Source organism: Agelaius tricolor, unplaced genomic scaffold (assembly GCF_023055355.1).
Source record: "Agelaius tricolor isolate 1412-34295 unplaced genomic scaffold, bAgeTri1.0.p SCAF_7, whole genome shotgun sequence".
Lineage (NCBI taxonomy): Eukaryota > Metazoa > Chordata > Aves > Passeriformes > Icteridae > Agelaius > Agelaius tricolor.
In genome coordinates, this window is record NW_027269267.1 from 16,908,495 (window position 1) to 16,935,128 (window position 26,634).

At 44.9% G+C, this 26,634-nt stretch overlaps 1 protein-coding gene across 4 annotated transcripts in view; it reads right to left on the reverse strand.

Annotated features, from left to right (window-relative positions):
• Window positions 1–26,634, reverse strand: part of NHS (NHS actin remodeling regulator) — a 244,054-nt gene that overhangs the window by 39,799 nt on the left and 177,621 nt on the right. The window contains exon 1 of one of the 4 annotated variants that reach the window (XM_071430468.1): window positions 9,409–9,497. The exons of the other annotated variants lie outside the window; for them this stretch is intronic. Within the exon in view, the coding sequence (XP_071286569.1) occupies window positions 9,409–9,430 (22 nt within the window). The 5' untranslated portion in view covers window positions 9,431–9,497. Of the gene's footprint in view, window positions 1–9,408; window positions 9,498–26,634 lie in introns of those variants that run through there. 4 annotated transcript variants of the gene reach the window in all.

Here is a 26,634-nt window from a genome sequence, read left to right on the forward strand (position 1 = left end):
CAGCATTTTCAGTCATGGTTGCATGAGCTGGTGTTGTTTGTGGATGGAGTTTGGCCTGATGGGTGGATATGCTGTCACATCCCTGCTCTGGGCCTGGTGCAAGTTACCTCCTGGCCTTCAACAGCCCTATCTTGTCCTGCCAGGGACCTCCCAGCCTTTTCTGTGGTCTTTCTACTAGTGTGTCTTAACAGCAGAAATCACCCATTTTTGGTGATTTGCACATTTCCACAGGCAATTACAGGCCCTGCATTTCATGTGCTAGGAGTACCTCCCTGGTGGTCTATCTAGTTACACTCATACAGATAAAAGTAGTCTTTATTCCCCACTAGGACATGCTCCAAACCTTTGCAGATGAGCTGTGGTTTGTACTGCCCAGGCTGCAGTTTTGGACCCACAAAACCAGGGGGTCCTAGAGCACAACCAACCTTCACCATGTACAAGCAGCTCCAAAGCACTGCACTGCTGGTTCATGACTCAGAATTTACCTGCCATGGTCAGCACAGAAAAAAGAGCCAGGCATATGAGGGTGCCTGGTCCCACCAGAGCCCACCAGACCCACACAGCATGGGAGGACACAAGAATTCACTGATCATCTGCCACAGTCATTACCACTCAAGGATTTTTAACTACTGCATTTAAATATAGCTAATTCTGATAAATCAAGATTGTTTCCCTCACTTGCCAGTTTGATAATTTCATCTTCATGTTTATTCACATTAGTAAGTATTGATTTCCTTTGGAATGCAAAACATTTTCTTGCAGTAAGTGAGGGTGAGGTCTGCTTGGCAAGGTTTTTGTTACACTAAAAACTTCTGAAGTTTGGGTATTGTAAAACTTAACATATTTTCATTGCATCCAGAAAAAAAGGGATTCTGTGCAAGAGCACAGAAGAAAAAATACCTAAAAAGTGCAACCACCACTTAGCTAAGAAAATGGCATTAGGCAAAGACTAATTTAAATGCTTTTCATTTGAGTTATCCTTTATCCCTTCTATTAACATCCCGATTCCTCCTGTGTTTGTAATATTGCACAACAGCAACACTTCACAAATACCACATTGCTTCTTCACTCTACAAGGGCCAGACCAACCTCTGCACAGCTAGTAGGACTCTCCCTATTTTTGGCTAACTGTTACACATACTTCTGGGATGGGAAAGCTACAACAAAAATTCAGCCCATCAGAATAACTTATCTAAACTTTGAAGATCTCATTTAGAGTCATACAACAATTTCTTTTGCAGATACTTGTACAGGACAGTGGAATTATTTCCAAGGCTTTAAGAAAGTTCTATCACTACTGAAGTTATAGCCACATCCATGATAACTTATGACTATGTGAAAAAGGGAAATATTTGCTTAAGGGGTGGCTCAAAGACACTCATCTTCCTTCCCCTTTGATGCTCTTCTGTGGACACTCAGTGAGGTTAGGGTGATGTTGCTCCAGAAATACTGCAGCCAGAAGAAACCAATGATAACCAAAGCACCAGACATGCCTCACAGAAATAAGCCTTGAAAAAAGACTGTGGGCAGAAACACCTTTATCACCCCATTCATGAACCACTGAGACAGATATGTGCCCAAAGCTGAGCTTATTCATATAATCCCCAGGGCAATTTTTGTATTCAGAAGCTCTTAAATTTGAGGGCAAAATTTGTTGCCTACCACAGAAAGCACAACTTTGTAACAGCACTGTCACTGTGGAGTTTGTGTGGATTCATTCATCCCCAAAGGAGAAAAATGTCTCTTCCTCCAGCCATGTCCATACTCACCCCAGACCCCCTGCCATGAGCTGAAGCCCCATTGAACTCTTTTCCAGCTCTTTTCCAGCTCTTTTCCAGCCTTTCAGCTGTCATCATGGCCAGCCATGCTGATGGGGGCTCAAATAATCAGGTAATTAATCCTCCATTAACATGAGACCAGGGAGACCTGGGGCTAGCTGCCCATCAGATACATACCTCAGCAGTACCTAACATAGCCAGTGCCTACATAACACTGGTTTTAATATTACAGTTGGTGATGACCAGAGTTTCATTCTGCATTTCATACTAGCAATCTTCCACTTGGACTAGATGATCATGGTAGGAGGCTCCTACCAATTGAAAATATTCTATTCTATTCTATTCTATTCTATTCTATTCTTTCTATTTTTTAATTTCTATTATTATTTCTACCAACATGACAAACATTGCTAATTTTATGCCTGAGCTACAAATTCATGGTATCTCCCAGTCTGCCAAGTCACTGCATGCAGAACCTTTGCAGTTCTGTGTTGGGAGGTCATGAACCAATACAAGCCACTGTATTGTGCATATGAGGCAGTGACTGTCCAGCTGTGTTATCTGGGGTCATTTCCCACTCTTAAACTGTGAAAGTTCTTCAGGTTTTAATGCAACAAAATGACCTCTGTTTTTATAGAGTACATTATAGTGGCAAGGGAGCTACAGTCATGCTCACAGAGCTGCATTTTAGCAGTCAGTCTACTCTTTGCACCTCCATATTCTTCAAAAAGTACATGATGCTGATAAATGGTAGCCATGTCTTTGGCTGGCACAGTTTTACTGGTTAAAAATCACATTCTTTTCAGAGCTTTGTCCCAATACCTTTGCACAAGCAGAAATGAATTGTGAAGAAAATCAGCTTCAGTATATTCATTCAGACTTGTTATGGGGAACACAAGCTTTTAGATTCAGACCACATGAAAGGAATTTTAAAGTGTGGGGCACTACAGCTTATACTCTTAGCTTCATTGACTGCAATTTCCTCCTCTTGAGCTTCCCCACTTGACCTACAGAGTAAATATGTCTTCCCAGGAAGTATAAATTCCCACTCAGCAAAGCTAAATCCTTTTCATGGGGTCCCAAGCTCTTCAGGGTTGCTTTGTTTGCCAAATCCTATTCTGATAGCCCACAGACCACAATTCATAATATAAATAAAGTTTATTGCATCTCTTGGAGGTACCACCAACTGCACAGGGCCTCTGTTTAAACAGCTGCCAGAAGATAAAGCCAGGGCTCTGCCTGACTCCAAAAAAGTTTCCAATAATCCCATGGAGACTTCACTGTGATGCTGGCACCAGAAACAGCCTGGGATTCACAAGCTGACTAGGTCATGTAATCACCTTCCTGCAGAGAGGATCAGAGACTGCAACAAGGCCAGCTCAGGGCGGGATGACTGGTTTGGAAAACAAGCAAGGCTCACTGAAAGGATCAGGGCAGGGAAGATGGATTCCTGAAAAGTTGCCAGTAAGAGTAGGTGTTGTGAAGAGGCACCATAAAAAATGCAGAGGAAAAGCTGCATGAATTGTAGAAAGTAGAAACCCAGTGCAAATTCAGAGCATGTGACTAGAGTAAACCAGACTGACACATCAGCCAGCCATTGAGTAAGCTAAACACTTTCTGCTAAATTTATGCAGTTGAGTACAACTTACAGGTTTTTTTTTTTCCCTTTAATTTTACCTCATATGAATAGACACCTGGCACTGCCAAAGCAGAAAGGAGCAGTCATATGTTGAGACAGAACAACTAAAGACAAAAGGTTTTATCAAATTTGGGAGAACCCCTTTCCTCTCAGGTATTTGCTGGACTTCTCTAACATTGAAAGAGTGAAAAATTATGAAAAGCAGGTTTAGGATGTAAGCCAGGACAATCCTGGACTGATCCAAAGAACCAGTACTGAGCCTTCCATACATGCCAGAACTGGAGATCCTAAGGCACATTTCCAAGATGAACACCTTTTCCCCACTAGACCCAGGCTAGTGATACCAATCCAGTGACTGACCTCTGCTCTGATAAGTCTTGATGCTTACAGAAAATCACAAGATTTGGATTGGACTGTAACCTTGGAGTTTTGGAGTTGTCTGAGATTGGCATCACATGTCCATGCACATCATGGAAGGAAAAAGAAAGCACATTACTGTTTGTGCAGGTTGAATTTGATGAGATTATCATTTAAGCACACCTTGTGTTTAAAAGGCTATTCAAGGTATTGCAGTAATTTTTCTCATATTACAGCTGCAGCATCTCCTGCGTACTCTGCCTTCCCAAAATGCTCATTAACCCTCACATCTGCTCTTCCTGCCATTCAACCTACCCTAGTGCAAGGGCAGTCACTTTCTTACAGATCATGAAAGAACATCTTGAGAATAAAATTCAGTCACCAAAACCTGAGAGGAATTCAGTTCAGCAGGAATTCAGTCCAGACCACCAAACCTTGGTTTTTTACATTGTTATATGACACAGTCACTGTTTCACAGTTAATTGAAAAAAGTGTACAGTCACTGAACTTTTCTGATCTGTAGTAAAAATGCAACCATGAACTACAATTAAGTTCCTAAACCACTGATGGACAGGTTAGAATAATTATTGCAGGCTCAACTCAGCATTTGGAGTAAGACATTGAAAGTAAAAGGAGCTGAGACAGGGGCTGGGATGAATAAAGTGCAAGGGAAAATGGATCCTTCCCTTAGCAGCCTCCCTTACCCTGGCTGTATTTGAAGCAGGCAGTCTGGAGCAGGGATGTAGCAAGGTGGTCACACAAACCCTACACTGGCCTTGCTGCTGGCCAGTTGCACAGCAGAAACCCTGGGATAAGGAGGGGGATATCAGCTGCTCAGGCTGTCAGGAGCACAGCAGGTGAAGCTCTCCAAGGTCTGTGAGTGCTACCACAGCACAGGCAGTGAATAATACCTCGTCAGCAGGCCACACTATTGAATAGCAATAACTTTCCATAATAACTAATTAATGTCACATACAGACCAGACACTTAGAGAAAGTGCTGTAGCTCTTCCTTCATCAAATTGCAGGGCTGAGGTCGAGCTTTACTCATCTGCTGGATTGGTAGAAGATACCTGCATGAGAGCCAGAACCTTCCCTTTGGCAGCTGTGGGCTCAATCAAGCTGTTTGGCACCTCCCCCAGCTCTGAGGTGCCATCACTTCTGTGGCCATCCTGCCTGCACAGCAAACTCCAGTGTACTTGGATATCCCCCACCTATCCCTGACACGTCCTCCAGCTCTCACTCCCCCCAGTGACGACCCAGCCCTGCCAAAGGAGGCTCCCAGCAGCCCCCGTCTTGGGCAGGGCTCACACCTCCCAGGAAAGCACTGCCTGGACCACAAAGATTCCTTGGCAATCCCGAGACCCTAGGGAACCTCAGGAAAAGTTTATTTTGGCAGGCTCAGTAGTGTGGGCATGGTCAGCACTCTATCCCCTCACTTTCCCTGTGTACGAACAGGGGGACACATCTGTGACACTCCATGTTGAGCATGTTGCCTTTTCATTCATAAAAGGCAGCCTTGTATCTTTAATCACTTTGCCAGATAATAGCAAAGAAACAGTTGATTGTCTGTGTTATCAGACACTCTTGGAAAAGTCTAGATAAGGATGCTGAACAACCTGGTCTTATTAGAATTCCACATGCAAACGCTTCCCCATAATCCAGAGTCATCTGTATCCCGGCAACCCTTTAAATTTCATTCTCACTGAATTGCCAGATCTTTATCAAAATATAATTACAGTCTTAATTTGGATGATAAATTTTGATTGCTTGTGCTGTGCCAAAAAAAAAAATTGTCAGGTACACAAAAAAATGAGGTGCAACTGTGAGATGTGAATCTGCATATTCTGACATTGGTGTATCACCTTTCTGCTTATCAAAAGTTTGGCTCTGATAGCTAGCAATGAGGTTATGTAGGGATAAATAGGCAGGGACATGCAAAGACAGTTTTCTGATGCCATCAAATGAAATTTGCACTAAAAACAGAGAAGAATTTGAAATCTGCAGTTGCTTCTGAAGATTATCACTATTATGAGGATTATATACTATTATCATTATGAGGTAAATTATGTGCAGCACTGCTGTGCAAAGTGGAAGAAAACACTGGCTCTTCCTGAAACGGGAAAAGATTGTGCAGAACTCACCTTTTGTCCCAGTGCCTTGCCCCCCTCCTTCAATTACTGGTAGAAAACAACACACTGCTTTATAGTTACACCCAGATTATGTGGACAGTTGCAAATATTTTTCCAAAACAAGTAGCCTAAAAAAAGTATTCCAGAGGAATATAACCACTGCCTACTCTACCAAGAGAGCCCAAAGGAGAGGAAATGGCCCTGCTAGCAAGACATGGAGGTTACCTAGTTTCTGACTTACAGAGTATTGCAGTCCAAACCCACTTCAGTTTCACCCTGTTGAAATGCCATGGGGGAAACATAATTATTCAGATGACAATGGTATAAATGCAATTAGACGTTTGACCTTAGTGTTTCTTGGTCACATGCACAGAGTTGAACTAATTGCTAAATTTGGGGCTGGGAAGTTCTCCTTTTCCACAAACACACACTGAGTTATTTTCACTTTTTCTGCATTCCTGAGAAGGATTCTTTCATAGGACAGATGTGATTTCATCCCTTGAAAAATATTTCCTTGCCTCCTGTGGGGGCTTTGGGTACCCAGCCTTGGTCCTCTTCCTTATCACCGTTGCATGGACCATAAAATACCTCTCTGACACACCTGGGAGCTTGAGTTCATTCTCATGGAGGGTATGTTGTCCTCCCCTGAGAAGACCATGCAAGATGAGAACAGCTGGAACAGTAAGTGAATTCCACCACACAAGCATGCAGAAGGGTCACAGTGTAGGCTGGAAGTCACATTGGGTCACAGTTACAGTATGAAAAACGTGCTGCTACCTTGTGAGCAGTGGTCAGCTACATCACTCAGGTGAGGTCTGTTCCCCTAGTGCTCCACAGCCCCAGCACTCTCAAGAGACCACTCCAACCCAAATGTGATTTTGTCCAGAGCCTGATGCAAGCAAACACAGTTGCCAACTAATGGTAAAATTCAAAGCTCACTGAAGTCCAGAAAGATACTGCAACCTCTGCAGTCACGTCTGTGCCCTGGGTCCCATCCATTCCCTAACAATCATGTCCATCACTGACACATCAGTAATGCTTTTGCTGACAGTAGCAGTACAAGGTTTTACAGCTGAGTGGTCTGAGGCATTGAACCATTCTCATCCCTTTGGTGGTAGGAGCTCAGTGGGGCTAATACTGCAGTAGAAATGGAGGGCAGGAAGGAACCATGTGAGAATTGTCTGGTCTGTGACTTTTCCAACCCTAAAACAAAGCTAAAATTAACAGCAAATGAGGTACCCACCTCCTGACACAGAAAATGTTTCCTATCGTGAATTTTGACTGACATGTGACCAAACCTGTCCTAAAAATGCCAAAATGCAAAGCCAAGTGTAATTCCACTACTCTAAAGTAGACTAAGTATTTTTAGTTCATCCCAATTTTATTATTCTTAAAAAGCCTAAAAGAAGGGCATCCTACAAGCTCCATAGGAGCCTGTCCCAGTGCTTTATTCCTCTTTGTGCTTGGAAAGGTCTTGCTAACCTTCCCCTGCTGCAAAGTCAGCTGGCTCCTAAGGGGGAAGGCTGCAGAAGCGGGCATGCTGGCTGCAGTCACATGCAGCTCCCCTCTTCTTTGGATATCAGACTCCATCTCTAGTGCCATAAATTTGCAACTTCTCACCTCAGAATGACTGAGCTGAGACTAAAATGCCAGAATTAGTGCCCTGGCCCAAAATCCAGAACTAGTTTTTGTACCAGGCAGTGAGGGAAGTGGGAATGTGTAAGCCCCCAAAGGAGGATGATGAATCGCTGCTTATTCCAGATACACAGTTCTTTGCTCTCTTAAAAAAAAAAGAATTTATTTCCTTCTGGTGAAGGGTGCCATGCTAAAATCACAGGAAAACCAAGTTGCCTATCCACAGCAGCAGATTCAGCCTGGCACTAGGGAGATGGAAACGTGCCATGGTGACTAGCTCAGTTCAGCCTGTTAACCATTCCCTCCACCTGCCAGGCACACTGCCCCCCACGTAAGCACTGTTAGTGAAGGCAAGCATACATCTGGATGAAAACCAAGCTGAGAGGAACATGCCATTTTTAAAGCCTGGCTTTTGTCTCTGAGTTACATGTTCCAACACCAGGCTAATGTTGAGAGGACTGGCAGGAGAGGTTACCAGGTTTCCTCTGCACTGTGGCATGTTGCAGGGGGAGGAGTCCAAAATGGCCCCTGCGATGGCTGCCGGCATCTTCACAGTAGCTGCTAAAAGAGAGGCTTATTCCTTATTCCTGAAGCTACTCTTCAGTAAGAGCTTTCTCTAGGGCAGCAATGGATTCCTCAAGCCTTCAGCCACAGCAGGAACTTCCTGAAGGAACATTTCATATTCAGAAGGAATCACAATGTTCCTATTTCTTTCCTGCCTCTTTCATTCTTGAGCCCAGATCTCCCATCTTTAAGCTCACAGTTGTCATGACAGACTACAGCAGGAGGTCTGTGGCAATCACATGAACATCCCAAGTTCCTAGTAAGCAAAACTGCAGTCTGGCTTCCTCAGCTGTCTTGACTGTTCTTCTGGGTGAAAAGACAAGCAAGTCTCACCACTGGGAAATGGAATCCCAGAGAGGAATGTGACAAGCCTTCCATAGGCAAATGGACTTTTGGCATTACACTCTTTGCCTTTGGACCCAGCATCATTACAACAATCACAAACCCAAACTGTACCGGTGATACCAGTAGCTGAATACTTAGAAATATAAACTGGGGATGCTTTTCACTGCCCGCCATTTGGGCTGAGATACTTTACCCTTGAGGGACCTGTCTTGACAAACTTATCTAAAAATGGCTTTACTGCTTCTGCTGATTCCAGGAACCAGAGACAAATAACCCTCTGTCACAGCACAGCCTGGCATCCCACTGATTTCTATGGAAGACAGCAACAGGGCAAATGCAGTGGAGGGAGCAGCACACAAGCGGTTAATGCATGCCATGAAGAATTATACATACATATACTGTCAAACATAGCCAGAATCTTTTATGTTGACATTTTCCATTCAGTGCCACTAGAATTAAAATGCTCATAATAAAAACCTGCCAATCAAAAGCATAGAAATTATCACCCAAGCAAAATTCATTTCTGTCTAGATAGTTGACCAGAAGTCTTTCTGCCTCCTGCAAGCAACATTAATGCCATCCATTGCAACAACAAATGCCAGTCAAGTCCCTTTCTTTCCACCTGTGATTTTAAAAGTACATTTCCTGTGCAGACTGCTGTGTGCTTGGCAACCTCTGCATCTCCCCTCCTGATGATAGCAGAAACGCTGCATGCTAAACTCTCCTGTAATGACATGGATTCCCACATCACTGAAAAATTCTCAAACTACCCAGGAAAAACTTCAAATAACCTGCAAGGTATTTAAAAAACCAGAGGCAACAGCAAAAGTCAAACCCTCAAAACATACAGAGAGCGAGAGAGAGAGAGAGAGAGAAAGAGAGAGAGAGAGAGAAAATAAATGCCCACTGCTTGATCCAAAATAACAGAACAGTTCTGCATAGGAAAGAAAATTCATTACCATTGTGGGAACCCTCAGTCATTTAGAGTCTCCAGTCAAGGCTGAGAGCCATTCTGAGACTGCAGGTTTTTCCTTTAACTTCACTCCCCAGCTCTGCGAGGAACCAGTTAAAAATGACATCACTGCTCATACTACCCTCCTCCCCCTCCCCATTCACTTGCTAAAAAAGCTGAGGCTGCTCCTCTCCCCCTGCATTGGCTCCAGATTTGGTCCTCACTGCTCTTCCACAAGTTCCTGGTCTGCAGTTGACTGTGCATCGGTATCAGTGCGGGACGGAGGATGCGTCTCTGCGCTTTTCCAGGGTCCCTGCTGGCACCCACTTGAGAAATAAAATAGCCTTGCCATTAAGAAATCAGAAGAGGTCTAACCTTGCGATGTATAATGCATTACACAACCAGCTCCGTTTACAGAAGGCAGACAGTCTTACTCTTTGAAGTGGAAGGGAGAGAGAGACCCTCCAAGGGGCTCTGCCTTTCACCTCATCTTCCTTAGAGGACAGGACTTTCTCTGTGGTCTGCTGCATCCTCCTTGCTTGCATTAGGACTGCAATCTCTCTTTTTTTTCCTTTTTTATTTCCCTCCTACTGAGTGTGACATCATCAGAGACCAACTCTACTTCTGTAATAAAAAAGAATCCCAAGCAGAGCTACTTGGGACGAGGTCATCTGGAGGACCCAGGTGATTCTGGCTCCTGAGCAAATGTCACTTCTTACAAAAATACTTTGCTCTTGCACACTGTCATCGGGATTTAATAACCCTGCGCTTGCTGCAGACCAGGAGACCCAGCTGCAGGGCTGAGATCAGTCTCGCTTCTATCCCTGCAAGCTCCCCTGGCATCACCAGCGAGCAGAGCAGGTAGCTCCGGAGCGCTCCCCTGGTACGCATCATTCACCTCTCAGCTCCTTTGCTCCCCGCGGACTACTGGGGAGGATGCTGCAGCAAAATCCCTCGGCCAGCACTCCCGTCTGCTACACAGCAGCCAGGCTGCGAGCCCCCAGCGCACACGCTCCCAATACTCCTCGGCTCTGCTCAGCCTTTCTTAAAAGCATCCCTGAGGGGGCCTTTGGGAAACACGGTCAGCCCTGGCTGGCGGCTGCAGGAGCCAGCAGCTCCCGGCCAGCCGCAGAGCAGAGCGGGGCCTCTCGGTTGCCAAGGGCAATTTCCCCGTACCTGCATTTCCTCTCCCGGCAGAGCGCAGGGCAGCGAGCCGAGCCTGCCCAGCCCCGGCGGGTACCAGGGGGGCCGGGATGAGCCCCTCGGCTGCCGCTGGCAGGGATGGCGGCTCCCGGGATGCGCAGCCTTCCTTCCCGGCGCGCTGCTCCCATGCTGGCAGCGGCAGCCACGGCGGTGCCAGGAGCCCGTGTGCACATGCATATGTATAACACACGCCTCCGTGTACCTGCTGTACAGACACAGCAGGGCTACATGCAGATATAAACACAGACTTGAGTTCTGGATCTGTCCCCGCTTCCAGCAAAGCTGCAGACGTATCAGATACTGCACAAGTAAAAGGGCCGATGGGATAAGTAATTAAAAGATGTGCAGATGTGGCACTTAGGGACATGGTTTAGAGGTGGACCTGGCAGTGTTAGGTTAATGGCTGAACTCCATGATTGTAGAGGTCTTTTCCAACTGAAATGATTCTGTGATCTTACGATACAACTGCATTAGCAAATGTGCTCTGACTGCTTTTTGTGCCACCTGCCTACACAGCCTGCACAGGAGCACAGCCCTTGCTGCAGTGCTGATTGCAGGTATCTGACACAGGGCTGCACAAGCATCACAAAACTTATGCAAACCTCCTCTAAAAGGGGTAGTGGTATGTCACACACATCATGTAATAGTACTGCTTTGTAAGCTAGAAATGTCTCACATGGAGGGGACTGGAAAGGTCTTTCTACAATGAAACCCCCATCAGCCTTCTGAATTAGGAACATGCTGGTGCATCAGGTCCCAGAGGAAATCTGTGCTAGAAACAGGGAGTCAGTGGGAAGTTAAAGGAAGTCAGTAAAAACCCTGCCTTCAGAGTTTATTCATAACTTCCTCCCCATTCTTTTTTAGACCTGTGCTTTTCATGTGAGCTGGTAACACCTTCTTATCAAACACCAGAGCCTTTCTGAATGAGCCAGAATTAAAAACCTGACATCTCCTGTCACCTGGGACAGAACAACATTACACACTCATGAGAGGCAGGATTTCCACTACAGAGTGTCCCACTCCATCTTTCAGCAAATATCTCTGCAGGTCCTCTTCTCCACATCACAGCCCAACCAGACTGCACTCATCCTCTCGAGGCATGCAGCAGGAAGAGGTCTCTGGCACAGGCAGAGTGAGCCAAGACTGAGGAGCAATGACTGTGGTGCATAGGGATGTGGGACCATCTCAAAAGCTCTGCCAGTGTGAACATCCAGATAAACACAAAAGACCATGTCCTCTGCCATCACTCATCATTCAGTTTTCTATTTGCTCTGGCAGGGATATCACAGTCTTTAGCAAAGGGGGATCCTACATACATGTAGCATCAATAACATCTCTGGAGAAACATCGATTATACATCATATACTAGATCAAAAGACAAAGAATTAAGTGTGCCAATTCACCACATTCATATTTCATTTCTAAATGAAGTAAGTGTTTAACACAGTTTCTTAAGAAAAAAATCTGAACCTGCTGTTGCCTGTCCCCTGCATCCAATCCCCATAATTTTTGAGTTCCCTCCCAAATTTGCTAGAATAATTTGATTATGTTCTATATAATTATATACCTACAAATTTAAGATGAACTAAGTAATTTAAGAAACAAATCAGTGCCACTCTCATTTAGGACAGGCAGGTAAAATTTTCACTGGGAATCTACTGGCTGACTGTCCCTGTGCCAGTGGTGGTCCCCTTTCCCCTTTCCTGTGGGAAAGGGAAGAGTATCCTCTGGATTTTCTGAAAAGGCAAAAAGAGAGTGAAGTACAAGTCTACAAATACTCATGAAGTTCTTACTTCTTCATTTTCTTTGGTTAATGTTACAATTTATTTAGTGTTTTTGTTTTCTCTTCCTAAATCTGCTTCTTATGGGTCAGCACTTTGGAGCTCAAATGCCTATGGACTTTATTTCCTGATGAAACCTTTGAACACAGCCTTCTCATTTTACTTTGGTTCTCCTAAGCAATGGTATTGTTTTAATCTACAGACATTTTAATCTACAACCTTGGCAGACTGCTGGCTGGTTATAACAGCTCCCAGACCCGGTAAGTTCCACGCTCATTCGTGGTTCTGAGATGTTTTTGCAGGAAAGCAAACAAACTCATTCCTGTAAGAAAGAACAGGCAAACAAAGTGTGGGATTGGGTAGTGGAAAGATCCCAACAGAAATAAATTAGGGTTGGAACTTTATACAGAGCTCTCAGAACTCTCAAAGACGCAGAAATCCTTTTAGTCAGAAGAAACAGAAGCTTGCCCACCTCTCCCATCATTCCCCCTCCTATTATACTGATATTAACTAACTGTTTTACTTGGTAATGCAGATTGCTTCCAGTTTTTGGGTGACTGAGTTGAAGATCAGTGCTCAAATAAATGATCCTCAAGTAGCACTGCTGCCCTAATATAAGTATTTCAGTGTACCTTGGGGTACCTCCAAAGCAAATGGGGCAGAATATGTTCCATATTATATGAATTCTCCACTTGCCTTAGCAAACGCACCTTGTTTGGGAATTCCACTATCTTCTTTCCTGTAGTTATATGTCTCCCACAAGCACAGTTTAACAAATGCATTTTATCATATAAATGGGTGTTTCCCATTTTAAGAATCCTTCAGAGGTAATCTGAGAGTCCTGGACTAGTTTCCTGCTCTGACCAGTCTTTCAATGCAATTGAGTCTGGTATCAGACACGAAGGAGTCAGATGAATGTCACACATCTATTTCCTCTGCTATTTTTAACAGCACAGAGCGTACTAAAAGGAAGAACGGAAAGTCCTCCTCTTTAATGATGTCCCTGAAATTTTTGAAAAAATCCAAATTTCAATACTCTTCCATTTCAACCCAAACTGTTACAAAGTAAATCAAGGTCACGGCTGTCTGTCACTTTCCCAAATTACTCTTGAGTAAAGACAGCCCTCAGCCAAATAATATCAGTCTAAATAGGAACTCAGCCTCTTCTGTTTCATTATCCCAGAGAGGTTTCAATTTCAAAGCTGACTTGGACCACATAAAAGGTAGCTTTTAAGCAGGAGCAGTATGAATATTTCTGCCTCCCCTCTATTTTACCTTCTCAAGGAAAGAAAGAAGAAAATAAGAGCCAGTACCAGTTCTGGTGACCTGACACAAGAGAACACAGTGATATTCCTTTGACAGGAAATCTCAGTGCCATTATTTCATCATCTGTCTTCCTTCCTGCTCTGCTTGGCTGCATGGACCCCAAAATCAGGCTGCTCCAGCCTGCTGCTCCCATTTCAGAGGAGCTGGCCATCGTTTGGCAGGGGCATTGCCAAGCACCCGACCATTTGGCAACAATAGGTGACAACTGAATCAACCCTGCAGATCCTTACTGGTGTTACCCTTCTTTTTTATAAGGTACAGCTGGAGCAGGTCCATGAAGATGGTCAGAGGACTGAAGCGCCTCTCCTATGAGGACAGACTGAGACATTTGGGGTTGTTCAGCCTGGAGAAGAAAGGGAAGGCTCCAGGGAGATATTGTAGCTGCCTTTCAGTGCCTATAAAAAAGCTGGAGAGAGACTTTTTCCAAGGGCACGTAGGGACAGGACAAGGAATGGCTTTAGGCTGAAAGAGGGTGGGTTCAAATTAGAATACTGTGAGGGTGGTGAGCCACTGGGACAGGTTGCCCAGAGAAGCTGGGTGGTGGACGCTTCATACTTTGAATGTTCAAGGCCAGGTTGAATGTGTCTTTGAGCAACCTGGTCTAGAGAAAGTTGTCCCTGCCCATGGGAGGGGAGTTGGAGCGATACAATCTTTAGGGTCCATTCCAGCCTAGGCCATCCTTTTATTCTGTGATGATTCTATGGAATGTGAGAAATGGAGACAAAAAGGAGGAAGAGAAAAGAAATGTAACACCTCAACTGCCATGGTATTTGTGTGCCAGCTGCAAAACAAGAATTGCAGAACAGGATCCTCTCATTGACCCTTCTTTTGCCCAACAGCATCACTCAATTTGTCTGAAGTCTTTGCTTAGCCCCAGGTGACAGTGCTGGGGCTCTTAGAAGAGCTGAGCCCTGAGTTACACAAGCTTTATATCGTAACTGTATTATGTTTATTGTTTTTCACTAGTGTTTCCAGCCTTCCTGATCCTTTTTCACGAGATTTTATCTTGTTTATTTCAGAAGAACTACTGACTGCGTCATAAATATTGATGTTTTATTTAATGTATTTTGCTTTTAGCCTGGCAAGTCTATATTTCTGCTTGCCAGGGCTCTGCATTTCAAACAGCTAAAGACAGTTGTTATAATACAGACTAATAACTGCTTGAAACGACTGCAAGGTTTTTTAACACAAATAGAATACAAGTCACATTCAAGTAACCCACTGCCTAAAATAGTAACCATGTCATTGTCCCAGCACAACTGGTATCTGAAAAGCCTGCAAACCATCCAGCAAGAACTGCCCTATTCTGACCTGTTAGAGCAGAACTGCAATAATCCCATTGTATTTAATGCACATTTTACAGCAAGCTCTACCCACAGGACCAAATAACAAGCTAGGGAACTATCACTCTGTACTGACTGCATTGGCACAAATCATTATTACTTATCTAATAATTACTATCACTTCGTGGAAAATAGTTGAGGAGTGTAATTTTCACTGCTTTACTTTCAATGCTGCCTTCTCACTTTGATATTGAGTTAAACCCTGAAGATACATCTGCTGAATTTTACTGACAAATTACATTCATCATCTATGTGCCTGTCTTGTCAAGCATCTGAGATGTAATACATATTAAAATACTACACATGAATTTCCTGTTAGAACACTTAGCACATACTGTGCTTGATCTCCAAACCCCAAACCAACGCATTTAGTGACCCCCTGGGAGCAGCCAAGCTTCAGGATTAATGACCTCTATAAGCAGTGGCCACAAATACAAGAATCCAATGGGTATTATCCCCAAGTGAGCTTGCCATCTGCTGCCTCAGGAGAACCACCCCAATTCCTTTCAAAGCACACACAGTGTTTGAGACAATTGTGGAAATTCTATGTTTGTTCTTCCATATTCATGTGCTTCATCCATCAGCTATGAAGGAATAGATTATCATTTGTCCTGTGAGTGCAGTGCTGTATTCATGCTCTGAGCAGAAAAACACAGCACATGGTGGCAGGGCTGAGCCATCCATCTGGAGCTCCTGGCTCTGCTGGAGAGGGTGGCCAAGGAGGTGGCAGCAGGAGCAAGGATGGACATGGCTGTGGCAAAGGCAGGGAGAAATTAACCTAGAAAGGATATGTGCAACCCTGTATTTCTCAGTCTTACTGCACTTGGCTGTGTGTCTCTGAAAGTTGTCTGCTACTGAAATTTCCCTTCAAAATGGGACCTGAAGAAAGCACCTGAACATGTGCCATCTCTTCTTAAAAGCTTTGACCATCTTCTGCTTTTAGCTAAAAAATAGCTTATAAACTCAAGTGTCTGTTCTTGCCTGCATGACAGTGTAATGGGAGAACAACTGTATTTTATCTCTGTCCTCATTGCTGCTGTGGGAAAGAGAGGGATGTGCATAATCAAATGGGAGTGAGAGATGTACTGATCCCACATGCTGTCTGTCAGCCACAAACAGCTCAGAGAAGGGAGGAAAGGCAGAAAACCTTGAGACTTCATCTCCTGGATATAAATGGCCATTTATTTTAGAGATGAGTAGTCTTCATAGGAAAGGGAGTCTGTAGTGGTCACTTCCAGCTGGAAAATAGTGAAATCCTATCCCAAGATTCCCACTTGCATCCCAGTGAGGCCAAGGCTGTGAATGGCCCAAATATCTTCTATATGTCAAACATTTAAATGGATGCTAAAAATGCTTAGTCTGAAAGACAGGAGCCTATTTGGGCAGGCTGGTGGCTGAGGTAGATGTGTGCAACAGCAGTGACAGAGCTGCAGTGAGCAGTGATAGTAATCCTCTTTGTGGATCAATCTTCAAAAACCCAAAAAAAAAAAAAAAATTGCAGAGAGCTATGCGACACCATGACAACATGCAAGGCAATGTCATTGTACAACTATTTTCCCAGAGTTTCACAGACAGCCCCGAATTTTGTGAAAATATTGACAAGCCAAGGGAAAATCCCAAATGCCATTTAATTTTGACAGATGGAAAAAATAATGCCTTGTACAAAGCATGGTAGCTTGATGGTCTGCTTTGTCCCTTTTTATCAAGGACCAGCTCCCAGAGGCAGAAGCCTGGATAAAGCACATGTCAAATACAAGGAATGAGAACAGCAGAGAAATTTTATGATTAAATATGTACAAGGGAGAGTGGAAATGGGGGGAGGGAAGGATGTACATGCAGTATATGAAGTAAATGGTGCAGAAGAGACAGACACGGCAATACAGAACTGCCTGATGTGAAACTGAAACCCAGGCTGTCAGAGAGGCATGACCTACCTCATTTACTCACCACAGTCTACTATTGGAAGTCATCCCAGCAATTTATCTCAATTCCTTACTCAACCACTTAGTTATTTGATAGGAAAATACTTTTTTCTGCTAGCATGTATTAAACCTACCTAAACTCCTATTCATAGTAAATCTGGGACTAATTTTAATAAAGCCCCTCCTTGTTTGTTGCACTCTTCTTGAAAAAATGTTGTGAAACAGCTACACAGATAGTATTATCTCACAGAGACCTAGTGTCATTTCAGTTGGTACTGACAATTGTGGACATCTAAACAGACTGAAGTTGGTTAGATAAATGTGGTTGGGCATTGCTGTTGGTAAATGAGGAGTGCTGCAGTCTGCCTACTGGCTCTTTTGTTTCTACACTTCCTCAATTGCAAACACCCTTGTGTGCAGCCCTTTGGATGACTGAACATAGCCCAGTTCATGTCCTGGGATGAAGCCCCACAGAGCCAAAGCCATCCTTGGCATGCTGCTCCAGCTGCCTTGCTCCACCTACTGTGCAAGGTTATTGCATGAGGCAGGAACACAAGGTACCATGGAAGGGAATTAGAAAAGGTAAAATAATTTCTCTTTGACAGGATTTAAAATCTGCTTCCCCGGCCCTTTGAAATATGCTTCTCACCAAAGCTCTCTGTTCAAACAAAACGAGTGCGCTGTGCAGTGGATTGGTCACAGGCGTCTTTGTTCTGCACCCACAAAAAATTGGAAGTGACACTTTACTTCCATTGCAGACCAAACATCAAGCAGAATCGTGTCCCCACTTATAGTTTATTTAAAGCCATAGATGGCTTTTTGGGAATCAAAGAGAAAGGGGTATAGGAGGGGGATGCTACGCAGGGGAAGACTGGGAATAAACCAGTACAGTTTCTTTGACTGCTCCATGTTTGCTTTTTAAATTGCTGCAATATAATGTGGTAATGAAGTTACCTAAAGCATGAGACACTGAGTAGTGGGCTATGAAGCTTTTTCAGTTTGTTAGTACTTACAGCTCTCTGCAGTACCTGTCACAAAGGTAAGGGATTAGACTGGTGTAAATCAGTGCTGTTCCATGAAGAGCAGCCACAGTGGGAAGCCAGGCTAAAGGCTCAGAGGGCTTCACAAGCTGAGAGTACAAAGCACCATTAGGATACAAAGCACACTGTCAGCATCTGAGCTCTGGGACAGGATGTTTGGAAAGGGCACATAGAATTTTTTATCATGACTTGGACTCTTTTTCAAAGGAATCCCATTTAAGCCAGAAACAGGGCTCTGTGCACAGTCAGGTCCTCCAGAGCCAGCAGCTCACCTCTTCCCAGATCAGTACATCTGTGTTACAAGCAGCTGGATGCCCCAGCCCTCTCTGTGCTCTCTGTAACTGGGTTTCAAGTTTACAAGTATCACAAATGAGTTCATTTCCCCTCATTAACTCTCACAAGTAGTTGCTGCTCCTCTGAACTCTGTATTTCTCTGCCCCCAAATCCCTCAGGAGTCTCTGGGGCTGAAAGAGCCCTTCTAGATAAGAGAGGTTTCGGACGGCTGCCCAAACAAGACAAACGAAGGGGGCCTCATTAGACTGGACACAGCACTCACAGAATGGATGGGGAGTAGGATTAAATCAGCAGAGAAACTTATAAAGCAGAAATCTGAGCAGCCTCATTTTTTTCAGATAATTGTTTTCAGCAGGTTTCTTACCCGATACAAATCTCACCCAAAGCAGTATGACAAACTATTGAGCTCATGCTTCCCAATTCAGTTTATTCCTCTCTATCCATTCCAGGCCTCTCATTTTCTTACTTTTCTCAGCAACCCACTAATTTCTCAAAATAACAGCTGAGATCCCAGGCTGTCCTGACTGTCAGCTATTGCTCCAAATATGCAGCATGGAAATGTTTCAGACCCCAGAAAGCCCCACACCAAACAGCCAGTTTGAAAACCTTACTGCACCCACTGCATGCCAGAGGAATTTCTGGACTGTCTTATTGACACTTCCATCAAGTCTTGTGCCACACATGAGGCTGCTTTCATAAACTCCACCTCCCCATGGGGTTTTATTTCCATCTGGGGTGTCTCTTAGTGTTGTTCTGTCTCATATGGTTTTCATGCCGAAGGCTTTAATGGACTTTTTCTCAAAAAGCAGAACAACCCAAAGCAGCCACACAGTTAGAGTAAGACTCAGCAAAGGGACATTAAACCAGCATGTGCATTTCTCTCCAAAACCCAGCACTGAAGACATAATGGCATTGAAAGCTGAAATAAAAATAAAGAAAGCATAATAAAGGTAGGCGAAAAGACTTTCTTTCCCTGTACATGACGTACACTGTGGAGAAATGTTTGTTACCCACTGCAAAACTTCCTTTTATGACCCTTGGCTTGTCAAATTATTCAAAAATGAGGAAAACAGAAAATAAATCCAACTGAACCCACTATGTGAATATGTTCATTCTTGAGACAGGGCACATTCCAGTCATCAAAATGCTGGATAGCCTGTGAAGAGGTCTGGGCTTGGGTCCCAGTTATCACAGAGGCTTTATATATGATCTTGAGCAAACCACTTACAGTGGGATTCAGTTGCTTAAGCAAAGGTGTCCAGTGCCATTTGAGATGCCCTAGGGTACACAACATGTCTGTACAGGGCTGGCTGGTTGACACAAAATAGAACCCTGGTATAGCAGCTGGACACCAAGAAGGATTTAGACACCTGTAATGCATCCTGTACTGCTTTTTGAGTGTCTGCTACAGATACTTCATGTAGTTTCCCAAGCCTAGCAGCTTCTAAGCTGAAGCACCCATTACCCAACTCTCCTGAATGCTCCAGCCAGGCTCTGAGAGAGAGCCTCCAGACTGTCCAAAACACTCAGCAAAGCTGGGGTGTCTGTTCCTGGGTGCATTTATGGAGTTGAGAATATCCCCTCCCAAAATAACAAGCCCTCATTCCTTCAGCAGTTTTCCAAAGCCAGCAAGGCGCATGTGTGTGTGTGCCACCAGCCCACCAGCCATTGCATGTTGGGCATCACTGCCTTTTCTTTACGTGGCCAGCACCTGCTATCATCTTCTCCAGCCATGGGCTGGCTCTTTGACTGTGTATGCTTCACGACAATCACATTTCAAAATTCATCACCCAAGCCCAAACTGCTGCTGAGTCTGTCAGAGACAGAAAACTTTGGCAGCTGGGGTTGCTGGTGGCCAGAGGCCATTCCCAGTGAGTAAAACACAGACAGGGCATGGGCTCTTACAGTGATTTACTGAGCACTCAAGACATAAATCACAGTTTCTTCCTGACTACTTGTGGATATAATTATGTAAGAAGGGAAATAAAGCATTTCCACAGTCTTCCTTTCTCCCAGTTTGCAAAAACATTTATTTCCTCCATCTTATCAATGTCTGACATTTGCAGTTGTACTACTGAGAAATTGCAGTTGGGTTTTGGAGTCCATCCCAAAGCCAGGGTGACTTCTGCACACCCCTCCATTTCTGTGTTTCTGCCTTACCATGAGATACATGCACATGGACACCATGTTCTTTTCTGAAAGCTTTGCAGGGGTAAAGAACAAACACTCAGGGCATGCATAGCTACCTCCTTCCAGGTCTGATGCTGGGACTGCCCATGCTTCAGCCTCAGGTTTGGGCTATCCTGTACATCCCACTTTAAGTAAGTGGAAGCTCTCCCAAAGTAGGGGCTGTAAGAGGCACCCAAAGGCCAGGCTCGAGGTTTTTTCACAGGGAAGAAAATGACTCTGTTCCTCATTTAATGCTCATTTATGGAAGTGAGCACAGATCTACCAGGGGCAACACTGAGAGCATTTCTAGCACTCACTGGCTGAGATGCCTCAAGCCCCCCTCACCAGGACAGGCACCTGTATTCCTGTTCTACACCCAGCATTAAAAAGCTCCAGAGGACATGGTGTAGGGGATGAGGAAAGTGCCCTAAAACCCCAAGGAGTAAGAGGACTGAAGCTGGGGCTCCTCCAGCACAAGGAGAGCTGTGAACTGGAGATCTTCCTCCATGCTGCCCTATTTCTTGGACACCAGCAGAGCAAAGTGGTGTCCCATGGCATGTCCTGCCATGCCCTGCCAGGAGCTGCACAGGCAGCACAACTCCTGCCCTGCTACCCTGACTGCATTAATACAAAACCCACCGTACACCAGCTGCTACTACCTCTCTGCTATCCAACAACAACCAGAAAAATTGGCAACAGCAGAGTAAAGTATCAAATTGACTGTGTTTTTGAGGCACTTCATAAGAGGCCAACAAAAGCAAGGACGTTCAAAGCTCTCAGCTAAGCATAGCGAGAGGTCTCAGCGGAGCGTCAGATGACGAGAAACAGATTTGCTGCATTACACAGTCATGTCAAAGGGCTGTGCCAGAGCTTCAGCTGACAGCAGCCCTGAATTGCCTTGCACTCCATGGCTCGAGCCAGACAGAGGCCTGCAGACTTGTGTTTCATATTGTGCCCATCTTCTTTCTAAATTTCATTGATCAAAGTCTGATAGCTCTCTCACATATTTTATCCTACTCCAGACGGACTCCACCACTTTTGCCATGGGGATGGCTTTAGTACAACTGCTGGAGGAATCAGGCATCTCTTATGATTAAGGGATGGTCCACAGATCAAATTGCATCAATTAACATAAATATACATTATGAAATGGTAGGTAGTCATGGTACAAACCCTTCATGTTTAAGTGGGATGCAGTTCTTCCTTGGTTTGGAGCAAACTGATTTCAAAGGCCTTTTTTAATATGGGGAATTTGACAAGCACATGCTATTTCTTTGTGATAATTTTGTGTAGATTCTCTATTTCATAGGAAAAGTAGATTTATTGAAGAACCACCATTTTCTAAAATCCCTACTTGTTCTGGAAGACAGTTCACAACAGCAGGTACTCTGGAGGAGCTATTGTCAGAGACTGCCTGTATTTGCTATGCACCAGTTCTACATCCTCAGGAGGACCGAATCCATCCCATTCCTGCTGAACCCAGAATGAGCTGCTAAAGAAAAATAGCCTGGTCTGTCTGTCCCAGGGTCTGCATCCCTTTAATTTAATGGTTTTATAATTACACATTTATTTAGTCGAGAATATATTTTTTACATACACACAGACTTAGAATTGAGCTTGGCTGAACCAAAAAAAGTCCCTATTATACAAAACAAAAACAGCTTCACAGACTGTTTCTAGTTAAGGGCACACCCACAATGGGCTTGTAATAACTTAGCAAGTAATATCTGCAGAGATACTTCAGTGTGTGCACTACCAAACAAATACACACCCACAGGGTAAGCAGTGACATCTGTAACTCAAGGAATTAATGCACATTAAATTTTATCTGCATAGCAGGAAGAACCTTGCTGTGCAAGTGACCATGCTCTGGAACAGATTGCCCAGAGAGGGTGTGGAGTCTCCCTCACTGGAGATATTAAAAAGCTGCTTGGACACAATCCTGTGCCATGTGCTCTGGGATAACTCTGCTTGAGCAGGGAGGTTGGACCAGATGAGCTACTGTGGTCCCTTCTAGCCTCACCCTTCTGTGATTCTGTCACAGACAGTAAAAGAGGGAAGTTTTAAGCAGAAGTAAGTGGAGACCACTAAACACAGAAATGGGGGGAGGTAGCTTTGCTGATAGTGGGAAACCTAGTAATTTACCATAACTAGATGGTATCTCAGTCTGCCCAAATCCCATTTTCTGCTGGTCTAGGAGAGTGAGACGTATTTAAGTTGTATAAACCAGGTCTGTGGAGCCCCTGGATATTGCTAGCAGGTGTTGCACACCATTACACAACAGAGCAGGGACATTGCTCTCACAACACAAACCTGTTAACAACAGCAGCAACATCTGGAACAGGACATTGCTTTTTTCAGTCACAGGATGTCATTACGTCTGCAGAAATTGTGCCATACTGCCAAATTTTTGAAGACATAACTAGAAAGTACTTCTTTGCTTTCAATTCTTATTAAATAGGGGACCCAAATATTTGGGAGAGGGAGGAATGGGATAATTCCTGTGAAGAAGGCACCCACAAAGCTTGATGAATTTTATAAGGTGTCATTTGCACAAACACAGCACTTGGTTTCATGAGCCCATTAAGAAGCAGTTCTGTGTGGATTTCAGTGAAATGTTGCAGAGTGCCACTGGGAGGTGTCACTATAAAGCAATAGCGTCAGGCCAAAGGAAGGAGCTGTGCTGAACACAGCAGAAGGCACATGCCTGATTTTCAGGGGGACTTGAAAATAAGGGACATGTGTGTGCTGGGGATTAAATCTAGATGCCTGACTTTTTTGTCACTGGGTGCCATCCACAGACAGTGTTTTAAAGTGACCAACCCTGGCCAGAGAGTTCAGGGATATCTGTCACTGACCTCCCCTTAAATCTGTCAGCATTTGCTGGAACACAGCCTCACATGCTGCACACACACCAGCCCCCAAAGGCTTACACATTAGCGTAATCTTTACCAGGCATCATTAGATTTGACACTAACAAGGTTTAACAAAACCAAACCTTATCTTACCAACCCTTCAAGTCATTGAGAAAAGTGCTGAAAGAGCTAACTGCAAAGCTAAACACATCAAGCTTCACCCTGACACTTACACTCTAACCCTCTCTTCTACTATCTCCCTGCCTCTGAGCATTTAGTTGGATCTCCCTTATTAAACTGATCATGCATCTGATGCAAAAAAAGTTTGACTGAATCTGCATTTTGCCCTGGGTCTTATTCCTTTATTTATTTAATTTGGTGTTTCATTTGGAGGAAAAAAATTCCTGTCAAGTCTGCATTTTTTTTCTGCAAGAAGTAGACAAATAGAGCTATTTCTCCCTAGTAGCAGAACCAAACAAATCAGAAAGGGTTTACAGCAGATTTTAACACCAAACCAATTAAGGAATATCACTATTGTCATTTAAAAAAGAAAATGATGGATACCCCTAGCAAAAATACCCAGAAGTGCTACCAGCTACCTCTGAAGGCTGGCTGAATTTCAGATGCTATTACACGAGGACCACTCTGATGTCTCTCCACCACGCCTGAAGCCCTCCTTGGGGGCTGGGTGGTGTTTGGGAAGGGCTCACACCCGCAGCTGATCAGCAGCCCTGGGGAGGAGGCTCAAGGCCAGCACCGAGCCCAGAGATGCCCAAGCTCCCTGGTGGGGTGCTCCGGGTGCTTCATGGACTCCCCAGTAAAAAAAGAAATGAAAAAAAAAATTTAAATACTCGAGCAGGTTTGCGCGCTCGCAGAAAACAAACGCTGAGAAGCCTGAGCACTCTGTAAATCGGGTTTGATAAGAAATACGTGTTAGTGGAAGTTTAACGGCATGCCTTGGCTGCGGGAATGGAAAAAAGGAAAGGGAGGAGGCATCTCTAAAACGAGGTGCGACTCTGAGCAGGCCGGCAGAGCTCGGCAGGGTTTGGGGCGAGCATCCTTGCCCCGAGCAGCGCCGGCAGGGAGGAGACGGCGCCGCCTGCCCGGGTGTCCCCGGGCGCGGAGGCCCCGCTGTCCGAGCGGGCCCCGCCGGGGGAGGCCGGGCGCGGGCACAGCCGGCACATGGCCCGGCCCCGGGGCTCCGGCCCAATAATCCCCGCTCGTCCCGAGCCCGGCCCCGCCGTGGTGGGCAGCAGTAATCCCCCTGCCGCCCTCCGTGCCGGGTTAACGCTTTCCTGTCCTGTCCTGGAGCGGCTCTGCTTTCCCGCTTGGTGCTGCTGCTCGAACGGGGAAACATTCCCGCCATGGCTGGGAGAGGGGGAGAAAAAAATGGAGAAAAACCACGGCTGGCAAAATTTGCTAGGAAGGAAGAGGGGGGAAAACACCGAAGATGTGATTAAAATCAGCCATTTCTAGGCTGCAGGCCCCCAGCATCTCCTGCCCAGGCCTGGGACCGTGCCTGCCTGGGCCGCGTGGGGCAGATCCCAGTGACAAACAGGGACAGCCGCTCTCTTGGCCCGTGCAAGGCCACGACAAGCCCGCAGAGCCTGATCACACCTTGCACTGCTCACAAACCTTGGTGCTGCCATGCCAGAAGGACAAACTGCAGCAAAGGGAGACAACCAGCCAGTGCCCCTCTGCAACACTTCCCTAGGCTTCCTGAGCACTGTGAGCTGCGTAGTTCCAGCCTCTCCGATCCTGATTGCCGTGTCTGGATGCGATGCTGTGCAGAACTACAGGGAGGTCGAAGTGATTTTCACCTAAGGAGCAGTCCCCACCCCAAACCCACTGGCTGTTCAATAGTCTGCTCCATCGTGGAATAGCACCTCCAGTGTTGTTATCATTGTGCAGCAGAGAGAGATGGTCTCCAGCAGCATTCCTGCTTTCATTTTCTGTGGGTCTCCATTTCTCCTCTTAAAAGTTTTTTTTTTTAATTTAAAAAAAATCCTAACTGCCTCTTTTGGTACACTGCATATGATCATTGATAATGGTAACTGGGTTATAAAACACAGAAAAGATGGGAAAACAGGCTTAGGGAGAGATTTCAAAGATTTAAAAATAACAACAGTGATGGTAAACTGAGAAATTTTCTTCTCTGCCTGAGGAACCAGAAAGACTGTGATTAATGCTCGAGCTCCCTGGTCAGGTTACCCACCTCAGTGATTACATGAAGAGCTGAGCGATGCAGCTTGAGTTCAGAAGGTGAGCTGAAGCATAGCAGAGGCTCTTTGATGCATTAAGACAGCCCAAGTCAACAGCAGGTCTGGCTGTAAGGGAGGCAGCAGTCTTGGAGAACGTGACCTACATAGAGGCTTCAGCCTCACAAGCAGCAGTGAGGGAAATCAGCAGCTTATACAGCCATTTCCTAAAAGACTTAAAATTGCACTACTTGCTGGCTGCTCTGTCCCCTCCCTTTGTGTGTAAGTCCTGGCACCAAGAGGGAGCAGACAGGAAAACATATCAAGAATTTCTACAGTGTTTTATTGAGGTATGACTTATGAATGAGCATTTTCATTAATTAAAAAAATGGACAAAAGGTAAAATAATCCATACATTTATTCAAATCCTGGGCTCTGATCCCAAGTCAATCACAAAGCAGTTACCTTCCCAAAGCCAGCAATTTTTTCTGTAAAAAATAACCTCACAAATGGAAGGAAGAGGTGCTTTAAATTTTATTTTCTCTAGGAAGTAATAATAATTTTTAAAGGGGTGATATACCTCCAGCCCTGTTTTTCCCTTAAAATGACCCCAAGCTGCACAGGAAAAATATTTGCTCTCAGTCCTTGAACAAACCTCAGTGAATTAAGTTTTTGTTGTTAATGGCAAGGCTGCTGTTTATCTGCAGAGAATCAAACCAGATGTGGAAAATAACTGAGGGTTTAGTGGCTCAGCAGCTCGCCCTTCAACCTCAAGGAGGAAGCCCAGTGCCCAAACCTGGTCAAGATTGTAAACAGCCCTAAAGCCATGGAGATGTCCCTGTTTGCCTGCCACAGCCATCCAAGCACAGCTGGTTCCAGTGGGGAGCAGGTGAGAAGTGGGAGCCTGGATTGGCTCCGGAGGCAAAGCTGGGTGCTTTGGTGCCTCTGTGACCTCTGCACGGAAACTTTCACATGGTGCACTCAGCTTTGAGCTTGTGACATTATTGAGGGCTGCTTAAAATTTTTTAAATCTGTCCTTTCTTTGCCACCCCAGAGAAAATCATGTGTTCAAGAGAAAGAAATCACTTGTGAAATCTTTTCT